The sequence below is a fragment of the Gopherus flavomarginatus genome, chromosome 9 (assembly GCF_025201925.1).
Source record: "Gopherus flavomarginatus isolate rGopFla2 chromosome 9, rGopFla2.mat.asm, whole genome shotgun sequence".
NCBI lineage: Eukaryota > Metazoa > Chordata > Testudines > Testudinidae > Gopherus > Gopherus flavomarginatus.
The window spans coordinates 56,892,025-56,915,902 of record NC_066625.1 but is presented as its reverse complement, the minus strand read 5'-3'; the positions used below and the strand labels follow the sequence as shown (position 1 = coordinate 56,915,902).

At 40.9% G+C, this 23,878-nt stretch overlaps 1 protein-coding gene across 7 annotated transcripts in view; it reads right to left on the bottom strand.

The window, feature by feature from the left end:
• SCAPER (S-phase cyclin A associated protein in the ER) overlaps positions 1-23,878 on the bottom strand; it is a 357,501-nt gene that overhangs the window by 30,228 nt on the left and 303,395 nt on the right. For 3 of the 7 annotated variants that reach the window (XM_050966969.1, XM_050966967.1, XM_050966968.1), the window contains 2 exons: positions 15,804-16,041; positions 12,738-12,887 (listed from right to left, as the gene is read on the bottom strand). In XM_050966969.1, the coding sequence (XP_050822926.1) occupies positions 12,738-12,887; positions 15,804-16,041 (388 nt within the window). Of the gene's footprint in view, positions 1-733; positions 846-1,808; positions 1,898-1,927; positions 2,046-12,116; positions 12,342-12,737; positions 12,888-15,803; positions 16,042-23,878 lie in introns of those variants that run through there. The other 4 variants (XM_050966971.1, XM_050966973.1, XM_050966972.1 and 1 more) reach the window with 4 other exon arrangements.

The window sequence follows — 23,878 nt, the reverse complement described above, 5'->3', positions numbered from 1 at the left end:
ATCACAGAAGCCTTGAAAATGAGTTTCATCATGGGCCAGGGTACGGTGTGACTGCTGTGTTTGTTTCCCCTTCATGAACCTCCCCCCTTTATTGACTTCTCCTGCAAGCAACCCACCCTCCCCCTTCCATTACAGCTTGCTTATGGAAATAAAGTTACTATCGTTAAAAAAGCTTGTATTCTTTATTAAAAGTAATTCCCTGTAAGCAACCCACCCTCCCACTTCGTTTAAAAAGCATGTAATTATAAAAAGAGTAAGAGAAATAACAAGGTATCCCGGGAGTGGTTTGGGAGGAGGATAGGAGGGAAGAAAAAGGCCATTAAGGACATTTCAATGTAATGACAGCCTTTTGGTTGGACTGTCCACGGGGGTGGAGTGGGCGGGTGCAGAAAGCCTTCCCCCACATGTTCTTACACGTCTGGGTGTGGAAGACATGGAACATGGTGAGTACTGAGGGTGGTTACACAGGGGCTGGAGCGGCAGTCTGTGACCCCGCTGCTCTTCCTGAAGATCCACCAGACGTCGGAGGATGTCAGTTTGATCACGCAGCAGCTCCAGCGTTGCATCCCACCACCGCAGATCTTCCTGCCTACACCTCTGATCTTCCTGCCGCCACATCTCATCTCGAGCGTCTCTCCTATCCTCACGTTGGTCCCTCCTGTCCTCACGTTCACTGGCATCTTTCCTGTACTTTGCTACCACGTCCTTTCAATCCCCTAGATGAGCTCTTTCATTGCAGGTTACTGCCACGATTTCTGCGAACATTTCATCTCGTGTCCTCTTCTTCCTCCGCCTTATCTGAGCTAGCCTTCGGGATGGAGTAGGGAGGCTTGAAAAATTTGCAGCTGCATGAGTGGGGGAAAATAGTGATAGAAGGATTATAAAAGATACATTTCACAGAACAATGGTTATACTCTTTCACACTGAACTACACTATTCACCTTACATAGCACATGTGATTTCACTACAAGGTCGCATTTGGACTCTTTCAGTATTTAGTGCCTGCGGCTGTGGTGTAACAAATCAACACAGATGCAGGTCCGGGTATCACAATTCAGCTTGCATGCGGTCATGGTAAGGCATACAGCTTCTCCCTGTGCTGCTGCTTTTACAAGGAGCAGCAGACGCCATACCCTACCCCTAAGGGAATTGCTTTACCCCTCCCCACACCGCATGGCTGGTATAATGGCAGATCACTGCTAATCACCCCCCCTATCTCCTCCCCCCCCACCGCGTGGCTGGTAGCTGGGAAGATTCCTGCTGGCCAAATGCTAAAAAGCTCAGCGCCATTAAGCCCCCTCCCCTCCCCCCGCTTGGCTACCTGCAAGGAAGGATTTCTTTTAAGCAACAGGCAAGCAGCCCAGTAGGAATGGCCAGCTCTGTCCCCTTAATAAAATACATTAATTTAAACCAGGTTACCATGAACGATATCACTCTGCTGAGGATAACGGAATGAGATAAAGAAAGGATGTTTCTTGAATGCCTGCAATCACCGGGACCTTACGCAGCTAGGCTTTGTCATGCAATGATACCAGATTACTTGCTACATGCATGGCGTGGTAAAGTGTCCTACCATGGTGGACGGAACAAGGCTGCCTTGCCCAGAAACCTGCAAAGGCTTTTGGAGTACCTCCAGGAGCGCTTCATGGAGATGTCCCTGGAGGATTTCTGCTCCATCCCCAGACATGTTAACAAACTGTTCCAGTAACTTTAATGCCTGCTAATGCATGCCAAGACCTCATGGCAAATCAATCATTAAAAAACGCTTGCTTTTAAACTATGATTTATATTTACAAAGGTACACTCACCAGAGGTCCCTTCCATGGCTTCACTGTCTGGGCTAGTGGCTTGGGAGGGCAGGCACGGTAAATCCGTCTGGGTCACAAAAAGCTCCTGACTGTTGGGGAGAATGGAGTGCTGTGTGGTCTCTGCAAGTTCTTCCTCCTCATCATCTTCCCCCTCCGCTGAATCCTCATCCATGGTTGAGATTATAACCCCCACCTCGGAATCCACGGACAAGGGGGGGGTACTGGTGGCGCAGCCCCCTAAAATTGTATGCAGCTCAGCATAGAAGCGGCATGTTTTGGGCTCTGATCCGGATCTGCCGTTTGTTGCTTTGGTTTTCTGGTAGGCTTGTCTGAGCTCCTTGACTTTCACTCTGCACTGCACTGAGTCCCTGGTGTGGCCTCTCTCCCTCATGGTATTGGAAATTTTTTCAAAAGTTTTTTCATTTCGTCTTTTGGAATGCAGTTCTGATAGCACTGAATCCTCTCCCCATATAGCAATAAGATCCAGTACCTCTCGTGCGGTCCATGCGGGTGCTCTTTTTCTATTCTCAGGAGACTGCATTGTTACCTGTGCTGATGACCTCTGCATGGTCACCTGTGCTGATGAGAGCTCCACGCTGGCCAAACAGGAAATGCAATTCAAAAGTTCGCGGGGCTTTTCCTGTATACCTGGCCAGTGCATTAGAGTTCAGTTATCTGTCCAGAGTGGCCACTGGTGCACTGTGGGATACCACCCGGAGGCCAATAACTTCGATTTCCGTCCACACTAACCCTAAATTGATATAGTAATATCGATTTTAGCGTTACTCCTCGTTGGGGAGGAGTACAGAAATCGATTTTAAGAGCCCTTAAAATTGATTTAAAGTACATTGTAGTGTGGACGGGTACAGCGTTAAATCGATTTAACGCTGTTTAAATCGATTTAACTGCGTAGTGTGGACCAGGCCTAAGCTGGCCTGAGCGGCTACATGTATCCGAACTCACTGCTGTCATAATCTATATCTAAAAGCTGTCATGTAAGGGATCATATGCGAACTGGTAACACAGTGGCGTTAAGGATATACAAGTGATATATGAAAATAATAAATATGTACTGGAAAAAGGTTATTGAAATATGTTTGGCAGGTAGGTCTTAAACACCCTTCCCTAGACAAAGGAATGTGGTCCCATGTGCTTGAATGGTCTCCAGTGGAAAACTGAGCAAGAAGGGACAATGAAGCACATTTACATAAAAGATAAACAAACCCATCAAACTAGTGAGTGGAGGAGATTGTCACTTAACTATCCAGATGGGGGGAGGAGGGAAGATGAGACTGCAAAAATGAACATGGCATCAGCTCCCTGATGGACATAGCAAGCTGAGCCCCCAGAAAGGCCACCTGACTTTGAAAACACAGATAATCATTGAGGATATAAGCAGAGAGAAAAAGCCATTTTGGCATCCTTCACTTGAAGAGCCAAAAACACCAAGTGCTTTGAGCCCTGTGTTGGATCCTGGCTAAGAACTGGCCAGTCATGCTGGAAGAACAACTGTGGTGAGAAACTGCTTTGAATAAAGGGCTCTAGTTTGTTTAATTAGGTTTTAATCTTAGAAGCATATTTTTACTTTTGATTGTAACCACTTCTATCTCAATTACTTCTCTGTGGTATCACTTAAATATCCATTGTTTGTAAATAAACTTAATCTTGTTTTATTACACAGCCATCTCAGTACAGTATTTCAGACTGAAGGGTAAAATCCTCAGCCAAACTAACAGGCGGGTGCTGTGTACTGTCTCTTCAAAGGAGCAGCGAACTCGATAAAGTTTTGTGAGTGCTACAGTGAGAGGCGCTGAGCACTGCAGAGGAGATGGTTTTGGGTAAATTTGGGACTGGAAAAGCTGTTGGTGTCACCCTGCAAGGAGTAACCAGGGTGACGGAAGCCAGGGCAAGGTCACTGTGTTGTAAGTAGGCTGCTGGTGTCAGGCTCTGAACCAAAGTTACATACCACAGAAGCACTCAGGGTTACAGGGCAGGCGGTGACACAATCCCTTACTGGTCTGGGTGAACTCCCGATGCCTCACAACTATCCCAACAGCAATGCGACTATAACAAAAATGTAATAATCAACTCCACCAACAAAACCACTGGTGGAGTCTCCAGCCTCTCTTTCCTATACCTGTCCCCCAAACCTCCTTGTCAATTTATAATCCCATTATCCTATTGTTAAAAGTTTTGCTCTTCCTTTTTGTTAAAAGACTGATGCAGACAACAGTGGAAACTGACAGACTACAGTAGGGAAACAGTGAAAATTATTCACAGAAAGTGCTATCAAATGCACAAAAGAAACCATCTGCAAAAATTAAAGCTTTTTTTCCCTTTAAATTATGTTGGTGAAGTAATCTTAGGTGTTACCTGTAAAACAACAGGAAATTATTTTCAGACATAATTGTGATTTTAAGGTTGACAAAGTCTGTTTAGACACTTTCTACGATAGTGGATGCTTCTCTTAGCAGCAGTAACTTTAGCTGGCTCCTCTGGTGGAAACACTGTTTCAGAAGGAGCACGCTGCTTAGAGTTACTGCTCCCTAGCTCCATTCCTTTCCCGTCATTCATGCAGTGGGTTTCCCTAGGCTTGAGTAAGGGAGAGAGTCAGGCCTGGTCTACATTACGAGTTTAAGCCGATTTTAGCAGTGTTAAACCGATTTAATGGCACACCCGTCCACACTACGAGGCCCTTTATATTGATATAAAGGGCTCTTTAAATCGGTTTCTGTACTCCTCCTCAATGAGAGGAGTAGCGCTAAAATCGGTATTACCATATCGGATTAGGGTTAGTGTGGCCGCAAATCGACGGTATTGGCCTCCGGGCGGTATCCCACAGTGCACCACTGTGACCACTCTGGACAGCAATCCGAACTCGAATGCACTGGCCAGGTAAACAGGAAAAGCCCCGCGAACTTTTGAATTGCATTTCCTGTTTGCCCAGCGTGGAGCTCTGATCAGCACGGGTGGCGATGCAGTCCCAAATCCAAAAAGAGCTCCAGCATAGACCGTACGGGAGGTACTGGATCTGATCGCTGTATGGGGAGACGAATCTGTTCTATCAGAGCTCCGTAACAGAAGATGAAATGCCAAAGCGTTTGAAAAAAATCTCCAGGCTACACAGTGCTGCGTGACAAGTGTAACGGAAAGCCAAAGAATCAAATGGATGCTCATGGAGGGAGGGAGGGGGTACTGAGGACTCCAGCTATCCCACAGTTCACAGCAGTCTCCGAAAAGTATTTGCATTCTTGGCTGAGTTCCCAATGCCTGTAGGTTCAAACACATTGTCCGGCGTGGTTCAGGGTATAGCTCGCCAATTTACTCCTTCCCCCCTCACGTGAAAGAAAAGGGAAAAAAATTGTTTCTTGACTTTTTTTTAATGTCACCCTATGTGTACTGAATGCTGCTGGTAGACGCGATGCTGCGGCACTAAAGAGCAGTATCTGCTCCTCTTCCCTCCCCGGTGGCAGATGGTACAATATGCTTGATTGCTGCAGTACCATCATCTGCCCGTGAGTGCTCCTGGCTGGCCTCAGGTGAGGCCGGCCGGGGGGGGGCGCCTGGGTAAAAATAGGAATGACTTCCGGTCATTCCCAGTGGATGGGACAGAACGGCTGGTAACCGTCCTCATCATAGCAACTGGGGATTGAGCTTCAATTAGCCCCCTCCCTTTCATGTGTAAAGAAAAGATTCTGTAGTGCCTGGACTATCATAGCAGCAGGAGGATGGGCTCCTCTCCCCTGCCACCGTTTAATGGCCTGCCTGGACTATCATAGCAACTGGAGGCTGCCTCCCCCTCATTTTATCTCACTAACAAGTCACTGTTTCTTATTCCTGCATTCTTTATAACTTCATGACACAAATGGCGGGGACACTGCCACGGTAGCCCAGGAAGGTTGGGGAGGAGGGAAGCAATGGGTGGGGTTGTTGCAGGGGCACCCCCCGTGAATGGCATGCAGCTCATCATTTCTGTGAGATCTGACACAGAGTGACTGTGCTCTCTGGTTCTCTGGTACACTGGTTCTCTAGTACACTTGCCCCATATTCTAGGCAGGACTGACTCTATTTTTAGATACCATAAAGGAGGAACAGACTCGGGGAGTCATTCCCATTTTTGCCTTTGCGCCCCGGCCGACCTCAGCCAGGGGCACCCATGATAGCAGCAGACGGTACAGAATGACAGATAACCGTCATCTCATTGCCAATTTACAATGGCAGCAGATGGTACAGAACAACTGATAACCATCTCCGTTATCATGCAAAAGCAAATGAATGCTGCTGTGTAGCGCTGTAGTATCGCCTCTGTCAGCGGCATCCAGTACACATACGGTGACAGTAAAAAAAAGCTGAATGGGCTCCAGGGTTGCCGTGCTATGACGTCTGCCAGACCAATCCAGGGAAAAAGGGCGCGAAATGATTGTCTGCCGTTGCTTTCCCGGAGGAAGGAATGAGTGATGACACTTACACAGAACCACCCGCCACAATGATTTTTGCCCCATCAGGCACTGGGATCTCAACCCAGAATTCCAAGGGGCGGGGGAGACTGCGGGAACTATGGGATAGCTATGGAATAGCTACCCACAGTGCAACGCTCCAGAAATCGATGCTAGCCTCAGACCATGGATGCACTCCACCAAATTAATGTGCTTTATACAATCTGTTTTACAAAACCGGTTTATGTAAAATTGGAATAATCCCGTAGTGTAGACGTACCCTGAGTTGCACTGGCTTTGCACTCCCTTCCATGGGTTAGAGGCCCTTTTGCCCCTTTATTCCATGTCTTTTCCCCTTTTGCATGCTGGCGAACAGCCAGGTGCACAAGGTCCCCAGTAAACAAACATCCTCTTACAGTTCTAAGAACTGGTATGTATGGAAAACTGATAGTAAATACTAGCTATATCTCTCCTGTCATAATTTAACATTTCAGAACAATAAAGTATTTCAGACACTATGGCTGAAATTTTCAAGGCAGTGCAGGGGATTTAGCCACACATTTTCCACTAAAGATAAATCCCTTGTACTGCTATGAAAATCTCAACCTATGGTCTTGGAAAACAGTATAAAGTAAAATTTGGCATAATTAACTTTTATAGTTATGCTTTGCTGCTTCTTCTCAAGCCCCAGCTAAGGGCAACAAGTGTAAAATAGTAAATAAGTATCTACTAGTAAGTATCATTTCATGCCGCAGAAACAATATATTTAATAATGCTGTTATTGTCCTTTTTTAGTTATACAACTATTTAAATATTACAAATTTGCAAATATTAATTTAGGAAGTTCATGTAAATAAAATAATTTATCAGCAACTTTGATAAACATGACTCAACATATTTCCCACACATGCAACCAGTATTTGTGCCCATAAATCACATAGCTAGATGTCAAAATAATCTCACAAAGGACTGGATTAAAAAAAACAAATGCAAATTTTAAAGCTAGGTTGAGGTTTCTTTAAAAATTTGGGCTTGATTGTCATTTACACTAATGGTCACTTTACACAACTCTAACAATGTGAAGTGGCTTTAAAGTGACTGTAAATGTAATTTAAGACCATTTTACAATTTTATGACCTTTTTGTTTGTTTTAACTTCATGTTAAATAGTTGAAACGAAGCGTACACTCTTAGTTTTTTTTAGCATTATATTTATACCTGTGATATTACTGCTGTGTGATGTGCAATCGTTTTGAGAAAGGAGAAACTCTTCTATTGAAAAGTTCACAAATCTTTTTTCATTTTCAAATTACAGTTGGTGTTATACTTGTAAAAAAGGTTCTATCAGTTTTGCATTAAATCTTCCACATTAAAAATGCTATTGCTGTGTCCTAGTAGGTAGATGACAATATTCAATGAAAACTAACCCTTTAATATATGTATTCCTGTTTTCAACAGATGGTTTACTGTAATCCATCCATGTTATAAATTATACATGAATTTACAAAAAAAATCATTTTAAATCTAAATGACTTTTCTTGAGCCAATAAATGGGGAGTTTATACCCAGTGACCTAATAACATCATGCTTCAGATTGATAATTTAGAGGTATAAGGCTCTGTATCGTATTGCCAATACCCAAAGTGAATCAGACTCACACAAAAGCAGTTTAAATTCATTGTTTCTGTTAATTCCTGAAAGTAATAAAACTAGATTTATGATACAGGCACAACTAGATAGATGAACAGTGCAACTTCTTTTGGAGCCTTTGGATGCAAGATCATGGGTCTAAGGTCTTTAATTTGAAAAGATTTTCCAAATTAAGAATATTCCCTAACTACAATGAATATGCAAAGATTTTTATTCCCCAAACAGTAATGTGAAGGATGCCAAATCATCTGTCATTTGTGTTAATTTAATTATCAGGCTACATTCAATTATCCAATATAAAATGCAAATGAAGTAGATGGTTGACAGCACATACCAATTACGTTCATTATAATAATGAAATCAGACAAAGTAGAAAAGGGAATGAAAATGTAATAAAATACGAGGGGATTTTTAATTAACAACAACATTTTAATTAGAAACTCTAATCCTACAGTAAGTAGATGATTGGCTTAATCAAAGATAGGGAAATTATTTTTATTTTTATTATTATTTTGAGTGCATCTTTAGTATCATGGGACCTGTTTTCTTAAGTTAATAGACTAAATGGTGACAAATAAAGAGAATCAGTTTCACTGACCATACTTTATGCAAAGCAGATGTGTAATAAGCAATCTTACACTAGCGCATGATTACAGAATTCTTGTCTTGTAAAAATGCAAGCTGTAAATAAAAGTTCGCGTGCTGATACAAAACAGACAGTGCAGTTTACTCTCGACTAATGATGCTGAAGCATTTAACATATTAAAGGACTGTTTGCTTTAAAAAAATTTTAGTTTCATAACCTATTTATTTCATTCAGTGATAGCAGAGGCCCTGAAAAAAGCTTTATGAAGATTAAAACAGGATATGAAAAAACTATCACTAATACAATAACTGTGGGCAATGTCAGAAAGTTATAGTAATTTTAAAATAAACTTAGCAAGTACGGTCCAAACAAAAGAGAATCCCCTTATCCTGATCGCTACTTGCAGTGATCATTTGGTTGCACAGACCAAAAGTTATTTTGTTATTTAAATCAGGACTCCACTGTATTACTTTTCAAAAGACAATGTCAAGGTTGGCAGACATAAAATATAACATACCTTATTAATAACATTATTTTAAAATTTCCTCTGCTGAAAGATCTGTCCAGCCTCTAAAATAGGGGCTGCCAAATTCTGAATAATAAGATTGCTGCTTCTTTGTCCTACTCATCATATAGGGTTTTGTGTCTGTGCTTGTAGGCATAGGTGTGAATGTACACAGACACACCGTAATATACCACGCTACTTGTCTGCCTTGTTCTTGTGAGTAAGCAGGGAATTGAAATTTACAAGAGATAATAGGGGACTAACAATCTACAGAGGAAAAGACTTGTTTAAACTACAAACAAACCACAACAAATATTTATATGACTGCAGGAGCAATCAGAAGGCTGATATGAAAGATCCCAGTCAATGGTCCCTTAAAATGCGCTTGATGAATATACAAACACAGTTTTCAGGATCTAAGGGATATTTGTCTTCTTCGGTGAAATCTGGGATACATGATTTGACTTCTTGGAGCACAGAATCATAGAACTGGAACAGACCGTGAGAGGTCCTCTAGTCCACTCCCCTGCACTCAAAGCAGGACTAAGTATTATCTAGACCATCCCTGACAGGTGTTTGTCTAACCTGCCCTTAAATCTCCAACGATAGAGTTTCCACAACCTTCCTAGGCAATTTATTCCAGTGCTTTACTACCCTGACAGTTAGAAAGTCTTTCCTAATGTCCAACCTAAACCACCCTTGCTACAATGTAAGCCCCTTAGTCTTCTCTTCTCTAGACTAAACAAACTCAATTTTTCCAGTCTTCTCTCATAAGGTAATTCTTTCTAGACCTTTCATCACTTTTGTTGCTCTTCTTTGGACTTTCTCCAATCTGTCCACATCTTTCCTGAAATGTGGTGCCCAGAACTGGGCACAATACTCCAGTTGAGGTCTAATCAGTGCAGAGTAGAGCAGAAGAATTACTTCTTGTGTCTTGCTTACAATACTCCAGCATCTCTAAGGAGGCTAATGTTTACTGTTCTAGAGCATTTGTTATTTGGCTTCTGCTTCAGGAATATACTGATTTTTTTAAAACTAGCATTGCACAAATGTTCAATGTAAAAACAGAAAGTCCAGGAACTAACATTATAGAGGTAATAAATGAACCAGTAGCACTTCCTGTATCATGGAAGGCATCATTTCAATACTGGGAATCACAGCACTACTAGCATACGAAAATAACAGCTGCACGCAAATCCCAGTGCCTGTTCGGTACCTGATTTTATTACCAGTATTTATTACCCAAAGGGTCCAACTTGAGGTAAAGAAATACTCCTTATCTGAGCCTACATGAATGGTCTTACAGAAGGAAAGAGAATCAAGTTGTCCCAGAGATTAGTTTTTTGCTTTTCTTTAGATTAAAACAGACCAGGAGGCATGAATATCTAGTTTCTCTAAGGAGCAAAATTTGACCATTTAAAATACATGTGGATTCAAAAAATATTAAACAACAAATTATCAGATTCTATGACATAAAAGTAAACCTTCTATCCCATCTAGTTGGAGATCTCATAAATATTATGCCACAGGCTGAAGGGTGAAACATGGTGGTTTTAAAAGATGGGTGGGATCTTGGTAGTCTTCAAATTGTGAACAGGGTGGAAACATGTTTTTGCTTGAGAAAAATGATTTTTGCAACAAAATTTGCAAAGCATTAAATGAAAATTGCCAATTTTATGAGTGAAATGTTCACAAAATGACCCTTAATTTTGCGTATCTCTAACAGAAATAAATAGCTTGAAGAAGTGACACCAAAGCAGTCCACTATGCTACTCTGCCTCTATTGCCTGACCAGCACTGTGCTTATTTTAGCAAGGACCTAAAATTGTTTTATGTAGGTGAAGAAGTTATTAATCCTCAAATTTAATCTAGTTCAGAGGTAGATTAGTGATGGCACATGACTTTAACCACATGTGCAGATGCTGAAGATTTAGACAGACTGCAACATTAGCAGCTGGGAATCATGCCCTCAGACAAACACATTTATGTACATACTTTATGTCTTGGCTACCTACTCACCATAGCCATCTGCTAGGATGGCATGGTGCCTGTTCAGAAGCTGGTGCACCTTTGCCCTAGGGCACAAATCTAAACAGCGATGGGCACTACAGAACACTACAACCAACATCTCTGGATAGAAGTTCTTCTTCTGTGCTATTACTGGCACATTAATGGTGCATGTCCCTTTTCCAATGGATCACATCTGTTTACACTTGTGAGCCAAAAAAAGAATTCTTGAAGTGGAGAAGAAAGGAAGATGGAGTTCACTGGCACTTCTGTATACCAAGACCAGTTATACTGCAGTGGGAATCTGAAAAGTTCAGCAATACCACTCCGCTTTCAAAATGAAAGCATTACAAAAATACCACCTGCAAGCAGTCTGTGTGAAAGAGAAGTGCCTCCACAGGACTTCTCAATTTCTGCTTCAATGGAGTCTAATCCTGATTCAAGTTCCAAAAGTTACTTAACATTAGCCCTGCAAAACACAGGACCATCCTTGGAGTCAGTTTTCTGAGGGAGCAGTGCCAGGCAACTTTTGGGTCCTGAATTATGATTTGGCTTCACACAGTGGCAGGGCTGCAAGCAGTTTCTCTGAAGCTGTGGCCAAAACCGCTGAAATTACATTTTTTACTGCATTGTCAGCCCTAAGATATTACAATGTTCAAATTGCAGTTGACAGCCCTACCATCATAGTTCAAAAGGTTTTTTTTTTTTTTTAAACTTATACTGACAAGTTGAAACATTCACTTACATCTGCTCTTCAATTTATGGAGGGGATTAAACTTCTAATTCTGAATAAAATAGTTTAACGGAAAAGGGGCATAGCAGAAACAGACATAAAGGAGTAATAAGGCAAATGACAATGTAAAATACACCATATAATTGAATAATATCAAAGGATAATGCGACATAATACAATTTCTATGTATATATACACAGTCAGGTCCAAGTATTCAAAAATAAAGAGCAAGGGTGAAGTTCTGCCTGATTAACACACGGGTATACTCCGACTCCAAATATCCTCAAAATTTTGCATCCTGATTATTTTGTAAGCAATTCTTTCTAATGTGTGAGTTCACGGAATCCATTATAGCTGTGGACTGCAGTGTCCAGGAAGTTGAAGTTATGTTTTGCAACTAAAGCAGAACGTAAGAGTCATTCCCGTAGGAATCAGAGAGACCAGTGCACTATTAATATAATTTAGTACAAATAGAAAGGTTAAAAATAATAGCAGAATGAAGAACAAGGGATAAATTCTACTCTCAGATATGCATGCACAGCTCTTATTGGCTTCCAGGAGATTTGTATTTGCATATATCTCAAGGTAGAGTTTGGCCTTCTCTCTGGTACAAACATCTATCCAATAAGAAAGGATAAAAGGAAAATATATGAACCTAAGATATAACACCCTTGTGGACATGAAAAACATACTTGTCAACAGTCCTGTTTTGGCAGTGACCAGGCCTAACTATGGTTGGTCAGTGCTATGAGTATCTCAAACACAGGAGTACCACCCATAAAAAATAAATAAATACCAAAAAGAATGATGTCCCTCTTTACATTCCTCATTTAGTCTTCCATCCTAATACAAAACGTAGGCTCCTATCTTACAGATGCTTATGTACGTACATAAATTTACACATGTGAGGAGTCACATTGGCCTCAACAGCACTACTCATGTAATTAAGCATTTCAAGACCAGGGCCTAAACATGTGCACTATAATCCCAAACACATTTTCTGATTTTCTTACCTGATTATCTGGATGGTTGACAGTAAAATACCCAACACAAAGAATGACTTCATGTAGCAGTCCTTCACAGGTATGCTGAGAACAATACCACAGCAAAGAGCTGATAATATGACGGAATGCAAGAGAAAGTCCCTCAGCACCTACAATAGACTGATAGAAAATAGGAAATCATAACCTAGCAATATATTATAGGGACTAACTGAAACAAATGAGAGTCTAAATTACAAATCACATACTTTATCAGAAAGTATTCAAGTAAGATTTTGGTTATACTTTTGATTGTATAATGGTCGTGGTAAAAAAATGCCAAATGAACCCGTCCCCTCCCCTCCTTAATTTTTTCATCAACTTATCAGTAGGATGTTAATTAATATGATAAATGCCACTGTAAATAAAACTGAATTTTATTTTTAAATGGGCAAAGAAAAATTTAGATTCTTCTCACTTGGCATTCTGTTAGCATTAAGTAGCCAATTTCATTAAATATGCAGAACATGTTCCGGGAAAACTTAATCCTAATAATAATTCTCAGTAATAAGCAAAGGAAAACAAATCATTCCCAATTTTTGCAAAAGAGCAAAATACATTTCTCATTAATATCTGTGTGTTCTGAACGGAAAAGAAAGATAAATAATAACTAATAACTTTTCAAACAAACATTTTCAAAAGTTGGAAACATCCAAAATAAGACAACCATCAGCTGCAATTTTTTGGGGGGATAGTTTCTGAAAGTAGGCAAATTGCTGTAGTGTGGAGATTCAGGGGAATTAGATTTTATCTGTGCAGCCTACAGCCTCTATTTAATAAACATGTCAAACAGACAGAGCGACACAAGGTCAAAGGGGAAAACTGAAGCATAAGGAATGAGCATGACAGTCTACTAACTCTAATGAAACAACAGTGCAGGCCTGTGGGAAAATATCTTTCATCTGAAAGTTTTCTTTATTTCATATCTTCTAGTCTGTGTGGACTACATATGTACATAAATCTAAGTGTGCTAAAGTTAGGTTTTAACATAATCAAAATTCTGCCCAGAAAAATGAATTTTTGTTTTAAAAAACCAGCAATGGATATTTTCCATCTCCATAGTTAATACCCCCAATAAGTTGTTGTACTTTCAAGCTTCAAAACATTATATAGTATCTATTTGCTACTTTACATCATGTAGCAATATGTTTTGGGTCCAGCTCTTATTTAATTAGTCATGTCCATGCATGCTGTGACCTAACGCTCTGTGTTTAACCTTCCCTGATAACAACAGGCCAAGGGGCACAGGAGTTTGTGTATAAAAGTTAAACTAATTTTTCAAGGAAACTATGCTTCCTCTTTAGCCTGAATTAATAGTAATTCAGTATCCTGTGTATTGTTTCTCACTACCATCTTTCAGTTGTTAGACTGTCAGGTTAAATGACGCACACACCCATGAACCAGGGGATTATTATCTGTGCTGAAATTAATTCATACTGTGCCACAAGTGAACCTCTTCTTTTAATCAGAAAACTGTTCTAGAGTCTTACTATTACACGAAAAAACTATTCCCGAGAGCTAATAATCATTAGGCAGCACATAAACTATGTTTTCTTTCTTTTCTGCCTTACTCTGCTACAGTTCCTAAGTGTCAGGAGGGACAATAATATGTTTCAGGTGTGTGCTGCCTTTTTAACATTAACTAAATAGTTAACATTAATAGATGGAGACAAGTAGTTACTGAGATTGGAACAGTGATTCTGTCCATCAAAACAATACTATGACCCTATTTCAGCTAAGCAGGTAAACAAATGCTTTATTAAACTGAAATTACATTTTTTACTGCATTGTCAGCCCTAAGATATTACAATGTTTACATATGAAATAATTTCTACTTTTGAGAAATTTGCCAGCCTCAACAGAGTGGCTTTGATCCTGCAACTGGACCCATGTGGATGAAGGGGGGTCTTTCTGCACAGAACTAGTTGCAAGATCAGGACTATTAATTATACTAAAATTAAAAATCAAGAAGTGGGAGTTGATGGTGGATTATCTTGCATTCTTCACTCAGGCAAAACTTCTGCTGATTTCAGCGCAGCGCAGAAAGGAGTCCATGATGTACAATATGATTGGACAAATGTATCCATTATACATTGAATGTATCCATTATACATAAAAACTTCATTTGATATACTGCGTGAGATTGATGTTAGCAAAGAAGTTCTACAAAGCAATGTTATTTGCAATTTCATCTCACATTAATAAAAGCTTTTACTCATTTATTTCTGGAATATTTTAATATTAGTTTTTTTCTTAAAGTGGCAAAGTTATTAATTTGCATTATGGACTAATTGCCAGGCAAATTTCTTCTTCCTTTATTTAATTAAACCAATCTGAGATCTTTTCCCAAAAAAATGGTCTTTTTTTGTGGCTTAAATGTCAAATGTGGGCAACACATATATTTTATTTTAGAAAATTAAAATTTCAAGAGAAATTTTGTTGTCATCTGCAAAATTTGAATGTTTTTTTCCTGAGGAATTTTAAAAGACAGTATTTTTCTAGCTGAGTTGTACCATCTTAAATTCAAGTAAGTGGCAAGTCACACTTAAACACAGTGTGATCTAGGGATGCAGCCATCAACTCTAGGCACCTAAGAAGCTCAAAATATCATAGAAGCAAGCCATTTCCCATTCCAAAAAGAAGAAAAATAGCTCTTTGTGGACTTGGCACAGAAGGTTTGCAACCTCGTAACACAGGAGATTAGATTTGATATATAACACACTGGTCACCCTCAAAACCAGTAGAACAAAAATGGTAATGTTGTATATTCAGTTTAGTTTGTGTGTTCTGTATGTCTGCCTTATAATAAAAAAAATAGATAGCATTTATTATTTCCCATAGTTAGACAATGGAAATACCATTAGCAAATAGCAATTCTATGCATGCAGAAATAAGACCAAAGAGTATTTATTTCATTTGTGACTCTTCCTCAAGTTAATTTTAAATACAATTATATGCATTTGAATAAATTAAAAGAAAATGTACATAACAATATATGTGCTAATCTTAAGCATAAGTTAAAAAAGCAAAAATTGTTACCTGAAAAGCTGGCAGATCAAGAACTGCGAAGCTATTGAACAAGCGTAAACTCTGAATAGCAACCTGGATCGTGTTCTCTGTATAACTCTCTTTAGAACTTGCCATGTTTGAATCTGAGATGGTGCCATGGAAAAGAATACAGTACAGCATATGCAAGACTCCAACTAGATCTGTAGTCCGAAGAACTGCAGTTAGCCCTGTGGGATCCTGACGTGTATTGTCAAATATGGGCCAAGACCTGCCAAAGAAACATTAAACTGTCTAAAACGAAAACTACCACAACAGCTAATATTTTTAATGTCTCAAATGGAAGAAAACAAGGAAACAGTTAAACATGAAAAAATCTGATATCTATATGATGTCAGGAAACCATAGTATTTCCACAAAATGTTTGATAATATACCCTAATTTATATATAAAGTCTCTCTAGATAATTATCCACTCATCTTTAAGTAACTTTCTTGAAAGATATTGATCTCTAATTCCACTCCTAAATTCTTACCAGTGTGATACCAGGACCAGATGATATTCATCCGAGAGTTCTGAAGGAATTTAAGAATGAAATGGGTGAGCTGCAAACAAAAATATGCAGCCTCTTATTAAAATCAGCTACTATATTAGAAGACTGCAGCGTAGCAAAACCTAAGGAAAAAGGACAAACTAGTACAACTTGTGTAAAGGAAAACCATGCTTCTTCAATCTACCAGAATCTCTTGTAGATGCAAAAAATCTATAGTTAAAAGAAAACTGACAGATTTAATTAATCTGAACTTTTAAAAAGCCTTTGACATAGCCCCTCATGAGAGTCTACTGAGGAAACTAAATAGTCTTGGGGTGAAAATTCTGCAATGACAAAGAGACAGAAAACAGAGAGTAGGAGTAAATGGTCAATTTTCAATAGGGCAAATGGTTAACAGGGAGTTTTCTCACTGATCTATATCAGAACTGGTGTTGTTTCACATACACTCTCTTTTCCACGTTATTAAGTAACAGTGAAGTGATAAAATCTGCATGTGAAACAAATGTATTTAGGACAGTTATTATTAGAGAAGACTATGAAAACTTCAGAAGAGACCTAATGAATAGCAGGACACTGGATGCAATTAAACACTGACAAATATAAGGTAATGCATATTGGAAGAGATTACTTGAACTACTCATACATGCTGCAGAGTTCTAAATTTAACCCCTAAGGAAAAGTACTGAGCCTTGCACTGAAAGAGCTCAGTGAAAACCTCTGCTTAATGTGCAGTGGCAGTCAAAACAACAATCCAGTGCTAGGATGTAATAAAAATAGTATTAAAATATTATGTAATTACAAAAATTAACAGCAGTTCTTCACCTCAGACACTGGGCTCAGTTCTGGTCACCCCATCAAAAAAAAAAAAGGATCAAATAGAGGGCTACATAGATGGGGATCTAAAATGATAGACACATGAGAGACTTCAATATTAAAAGAGATTGAAAAGATTAGTATATGCACAAATAAGAATGGACGTATAAGATATATATAAAACAATGAATGACATAGAAAAGGTAAATTGGGTAAGGGTACATTTATTTACCCTTTCTCATAATAAAAGAAAAATGAAAATGAAAGTCAAGAAATTTAAATTAAAGTTTATAATAGGAAATACATTTTGACACAACAAATAGTCAACCATGGAACTCACTGCCACAAGATATACAAGACCTGAGAAGGATTAAAAAAGGAATAGTTATTTATATGGATAACAATGTACCCACTGTTACGAACTTCCCTGGTCTGATTTGGTATTGTGATTTCTTTGACTTTAGGAGGATGCCAACATGAGTGTCAGCTAATAATACCTAAGATCAGTTTTTGTGATGTGGACATTTGTCTACTAAGAAGTGGATTGAAACCAGCACCTGATTTCATGTGTCTCTCTAAACAACTGCCAGGTTTTCGGTCACCACCATCTTGTGCTGATGCTTAATTGTTTACTAGTGAAGAACCAAAGTGAATAAGAAAGCACCAGGTTACAAATGGATACCCCTGTATCAATGTGAATTTGTGTTTATAATAGAAAATTATTGTTCCATGGGTAGAAAATGTGACTCCAAATTGATAAGAAATGCCCCAGCCTTCATGTTTGGGATTTTTCAACATACTTGTATAACTTTACTGTGAAATCAACTCCTATATGTTGTACCTTTACTGCTCTTTCTTTTGTGGGATCTCGAAGCACATTAGAGAGTGAAATAAGGAGCTTATTAATAGAACTGTATTTAATCTTATTAGATGGATTTCACCTGCTACTCATTATTCTAAGAAACTTATCTTAAGATGTGGATGTAATTAACAGCACAAACTCAAGACAACATAATAAAGCAGAGCTCGTAACTGAAGAAAATGTGGGTCAAATTTTGTTTTATTAAGCAGAAATAAATCACGGTGATTCTCTGGCAAAGACAATTTGTCATTACTGGAAAACATATAGGGTATGTTTATGGTTTTAGAAGTAGGATTGTTTCTTATGATAATTTGTTATGTCAACTAAAAAGGATGCTGATTAAGATTTTAAGAATATGTATTTAACATACCTGATTAATCCATCTTAGTAGTTATATATATTTTTATATCTACCCTTCTATGATGGATTGATATACATTAAACTATTGAAAACGAACAAACAATTAACACTTAGCCAGGGTCCCAGACATCAAGAAACAGTGCCCCATGAAGTTATTTCCCTATAGAGGAGTTCATTATAAATTGCCTTCTGGGGAGCCAGTCGATTAGCTAATGCTATTTTTACTTTTATTTAGCCAGTCCTGGCGAGATTTTCTTAGAATATGTAAGGTGCATAGGAAATAATATGATGAATAAATAGAGCGAGAAAGCAACCGAGCTGCAGTAAGTGGCATATACCCAGCTACAACAATCAGCTTTACAGGTAAGTTAAAATTAGGATGTACTAACTTTGATAATGTCCCTTTAAGCATATCCATAATAAAATGCATATTCTGCATGGCTGGAATATAAATCAGTGCTATATATATATACACACACATACTGGATATAGTATATATTACATAGCTATAATATAGTATACTGGAAATGGAGCTTTTGAATAAGAAATAGGTTTTAGTTTCTAGTAGTTTGTTACTTTGACCTTGGCATATATTTTCACACATTTTACGGGGCAATGCTAGGTTTGGGTGGACAGTAGAAGTCAGGTGAAGTGATAGTGAGTGATGACAGATTATAGGGCTTGGAGGTGGCCGTAACTAGTTGGATCCCCTGCATGTTTATTTCCAGATATTCTAACGTTTTGAGTTATTTTTAAAGATATCAAATTTTTGTGTAGAAAGTATTATGTCTGATGTTAGCTGGATTTGACTGAAACACATTGTTTTAGTGATAATTTTGGGCTGTGAACAAGCACCAAAGGTTTAAATCAGGTTGGTGTGGCAGGTCCACTGGAGAGATCTCTTCTACCAGATCTTATGATGCACACCAAAGTGGAGCTCTTCTCCACTTTGCATACTTGAGCAAGTCCCAAGAGTATGAGTGACCGGGCAGTTATACCTGGGTGAGATATGGGGGAGTGGACAGTGGAAGGGAATGGTGGGTGTGACAGGTTGGATCACAGAAACCCCCTTGGGGCTGCCAACTGATGTGCCAAGACTACTTCTGCCCGTTTTCCCTGCTAGCTTGGGACTCCAGTACCCGGACTTGTTGAGCAGACATGCCAGTTTGCTCCAACACAGACCCAGGGTCTGAACCATGTGCCCCAAAGCTGCAGACTTAACTGAAAGCAACTTAAGAAGTGTTCCTGTCTTCAACACTCAGATGCCCAACTCCCAATGGAGTTCCTGTCTTCAACACTCAGATGCCCATTTAAATCCGTTTTACCCTGTATAAAGCTTACACAGGGTAAACTCATGAATTGTTCGCCCTCTATAATACTGATAGAGAGATATGCACAGCTGTTTGCTTCTGCAGGTATTAATACATACTATAGGTTAATTAAAAAGTAAAAAGTGATTTTATTAAATACAGAAAGACTGAGGCAAAGTACTTATTTAGATATTGGGCCATGCCTAGGTTATCCTTAACCTCCTTTCCATCCTCAGTGTGTAGCGGTCCCACTTCTTCTTTCTTTGTTTTCTTCTTATTTATATGGCTATAGAACCTTTTACTATTGGTTTTAATTCCCTTTGCAAGGTTCAACTCTACTTGGGTTTTAGCCTTTCTCACTTTATCCCTACATGCTCTGACCTCACTAAGATAGCTTTCCTTGCTAATCCCACCCTTCTTCCACTCCTTGTAGGCTTTCTGCTTTTTCTTAATCACCTCTCTGAGATGCTTGCTCATCCAGCTTGGTCTACAACTCCTGTCTATGGTTTTTTTCCCCTTTCTTGGGATGCAGGCTTCCGATAGTTTCTGCAGCTGCGACTTAAAGTAATTCCAGGCCTCTTCCGCATTTAGATCCACAAGTTCTTCAGTCCAGTCCACTTCCCTAACTAATTTCCTTAATTCTTTAAAGTTAGCCCTTTTGAAATCAAAAACCCTAGTCCCAGATCTATTTTTGTTTATCCTTCCATCTAGTTTGAACTGAATTAGCTCATGATCACTCGAACCAAGGTTGTCCCCTACAACCATTTCTTCTATGAGGTCCTCACTGCTCACCAAAACCAAATCTAAAATGGCATCCCCTCTTGTCGGTTCTTCAACTACTTGGTGAAGGAATCCATCAGCTATCACATCCAGAAAAATCTGAGCCCTATTATTCTTACTAGCACTTGTCCTCCAGTCTATATTTGGGAAGTTAAAGTCTCCCATGATCACACATTTCCCATTAGCGTTTACTTCCTTAAAAACATTAAAGAGGTCTCTATCCATATTCAAATCAGATCCCGGCAGTCTGTAGCACACCCCAAGCATATCTCAGGGGAGGCTCTAGTAGCTTTCTTTCCCAGTGTGATTTTTGCCCAGACACACTCTGTCTTGTCCATTCCATTACTTCTTATTTCTTTACAGTTAACCTCCTCATTGATGTACAATGCTACTCCACCACCTTTGCCTTTATTTCTATCTTTCCTAAACAGCACATAGCCTTCAATACCTGTACTCCAGTCATGACTATTATTCCACCACGTTTCTGTTATCCCTATAACATCTGGTTTCACTTCCTGCACCAGTAGCTCTAGTTCCTCCATTTTGTTCCCTAAGCTCCTCACATTAGTGTACAGACATCTTAATTTTTGCCGTTTGGCTTCACTCACATTCTGTACCCTGTTAGGCACGGACATTCTACCACCAACATCACCTGTTAGTCTGTTATCTACACTACCCTTCCTCATTATGCCAATTCTTCTGTCCACGGCTGTATCCCCTCTTACTTTGTTTACTTCCCTCTCAAGGTTAAATTCCGGCGTGGAGATCTCCCAACCATCTCCCCAAATTTCTAGTTTAAAGCTCTTTTAATCAGGTCGGCAAGCCTCCATCCTAGAAGTCTATTTCCCTCCTTCCTCAGTTGAAGTCCATCCCGAGAGAACAGTCTTCTGTCCGTAAATGCTTCCCAATGGCCGTACATCCCAAAGCCCTCCTTATAGCACCACTGCCTGAGCCATCTGTTGATCGCCATAATCTTGTCACACCTTTGTCACCCTTCTCTAGGAACCGGCAGAATCCCACTGAAGATCACCTGAGCCTCGATTTCCTTAAGCGTCTTCCCCAGTCTGGCATAGTCTCCCTTGATATATTCCAGAGAGTATCTAGCCGTATCATTCATTCCCACATGAAGGACAATCAACGGATTCTTCCCCGCTCCCGCTAGTATCCTTTTCAGCCTCAGGTCCACATCCTGTATCTTAGCACCTGGCATACAGCACACCCTTCTGTTCTCCCGATCAGCTCTAGTCACAGGCCTGTCTATTCTTCTCTGTAAGGAGTCTCCAATCACGTAGACCTGCCTTTTGCTGGTGACAGTGCACTTCTCCGGTCTATCTCCCGCACCCACCGGCTGCAAGTCCTCTCGATTCCTATTCCCCCTTGCAGTCCTCCTGGGGCTCATATTTGGTGTTGCCTCCATTGACTTCTCCCCTCCTCTTGCAGGACTAACAGCTCTTCTCTTTTTCCTTGCCCTCTCTCCTTCAGCGGCCACCTGCTGTGCCCCTTCTTCATTTTCCAACTCTGCAAACCTGTTCCTGAGTTCTATTTCTCCTTCACTGGCCCGTCTTTTCCTCTGCCTGGTTCTCTTAGTCACATGCTTCCACTGTCCACTTTCCTCCCCCAGTAGTCTCTCCTCTGAAATCTTTGGTCCTGATTTCATCTGCACATCTGAGCTTATCCCTTCAGCCCCCTCCTGTCTGTGCTCCATCGTCTGCTCAAACCCCCTTCTGAACTCAACCAGAGTTTGCACCTGCATCTCCAGTCCTCGGATCTTCTCTTCCATCAGCTCTATCAGGCGGCACTTCATGCAGACAAAGCTCTTTTCAGGCGCCCCCTCCAGGATCATGTACATGCCGCAGCTCCACATCCAGTCATCCTCGTTGTGTCTTTCACTGCTGCCTCTGTATCAGTCATGGCCTTCCCACCTGCCGCCTGGTAGTCAACACAACACAAGCCCCCAGCAGGCACCAGACCACACCAGTCGATTAGCTTCTGCACCCCATCCCTTGACTTGCTTGTCGGTTCCTCTGTCTTAGTCTCCCCTGCAACCTCCCCCTGGAAACTCCCACTGAAACTCCCCTGTTTACAGCTCTGTTTGCTGGCTCCTGTGCTGCTGCAGCTGTCTGTGTATGGAAATTGTATGGCAGGCCATGAATTCTCACAAAATTGGGGTTTGGGGTGCGGGCTCTGGCTGGGGGTGCAGACTCTGCAGTGGGTCCAGAAATGAGGAGTTCAGTGTGCAGGAGGGAGCTGGGGCATGGGGTTGGGGTGTGTGGGGGAGAACTCCGGCTGGGGATGTGGGCTCTGGGGTGGGGCTGGGATGAGGGTTTGGGGTGCAGAAGGGGACTCTGGGCTGGGACCAAGGGGTTTGGAGACCAGGAGGGGGATCAGGGCTGGGGCAAGGGGTTGGGGCATGGGAGGGGGTGAGGGGTGCAGGCTCCGGGTGGCGCTTTCCTCAAACAGCTTCCAGAAACAGTGACATGTCCCCTCTTCTGCTCCTACATGGCGGCGTGGCCAGGCAACTCTACACACCACCCCATCCACAGGTGCCATCTCTGCAGCTCTCATTGACCGTGGTTCCTGGCCAATGGGAGCTGCAGGGGCAGCTCTTGGGGTGGGGGCAGCATGTGGAGCTCCTTGGCTGCCCCTACATGTAGGAGCCAAAGGGGGGACGTGCCGCTTCTTCCAGGAGCTGCTCGGAGCCACAGTATGCATGAAGCAGGGCAAGCCCCTAACCTTACTCTCTGACTGGAACGCCAGAGTGGAACTAGCCCCGGACCCTCGAGGGCCGGATTAAAATGTTTGAAGGGCCGGATGCAGACCCCAGGCCATAGTTTGCCCACCCCTGACCTAGAGCATACTTGGTCTTTCACTTTATCCCTTTTTTCTATCAAAGTTAGTTAGTTTAGGGTTGTTGTTAAGGTTAGTATAGTTGACAGTTTAGATGGGAGGACTGATTTCCCTCTCTTTTGCCTTGGGAGACTAATCCTCTCCTAGTGGACTATGCCTGGCTTGCCAGGCTTCAAACATTGCCTGTCTTGCCCAGAGGCTATAGCAGTGAGCCAGATACTCCAAGTGTGTCCATTGCCTGGGGGAGAGAGGCCCACATCTCCCAGGGTGCACCTTTTGTTTAACCCTTAAGTGCAGGGCTAAGAACAGGGAAATAAAGCTCAAACTGTTGGCTGTGGAACCTGCAAACACCCTCTGAGCCAGGTCAGGAGATGACCCCCCCACACACATCTGTCCCTGACAGATCTAGCACCCCATCAATCTCAGGGCAAACTTCTCCTAAGAAAGGAAAGCCTTTGGAGCACTCTGGGAAGACTACCGAAAAGAGGAGCACAGACTATCTAAGGAGCCACCTCCAGAAAAGACCAGGTCCCTGTCAAGATCCTCGGTCTCCCATAGGGATGTAAAAAGTTAACTGGTAAGC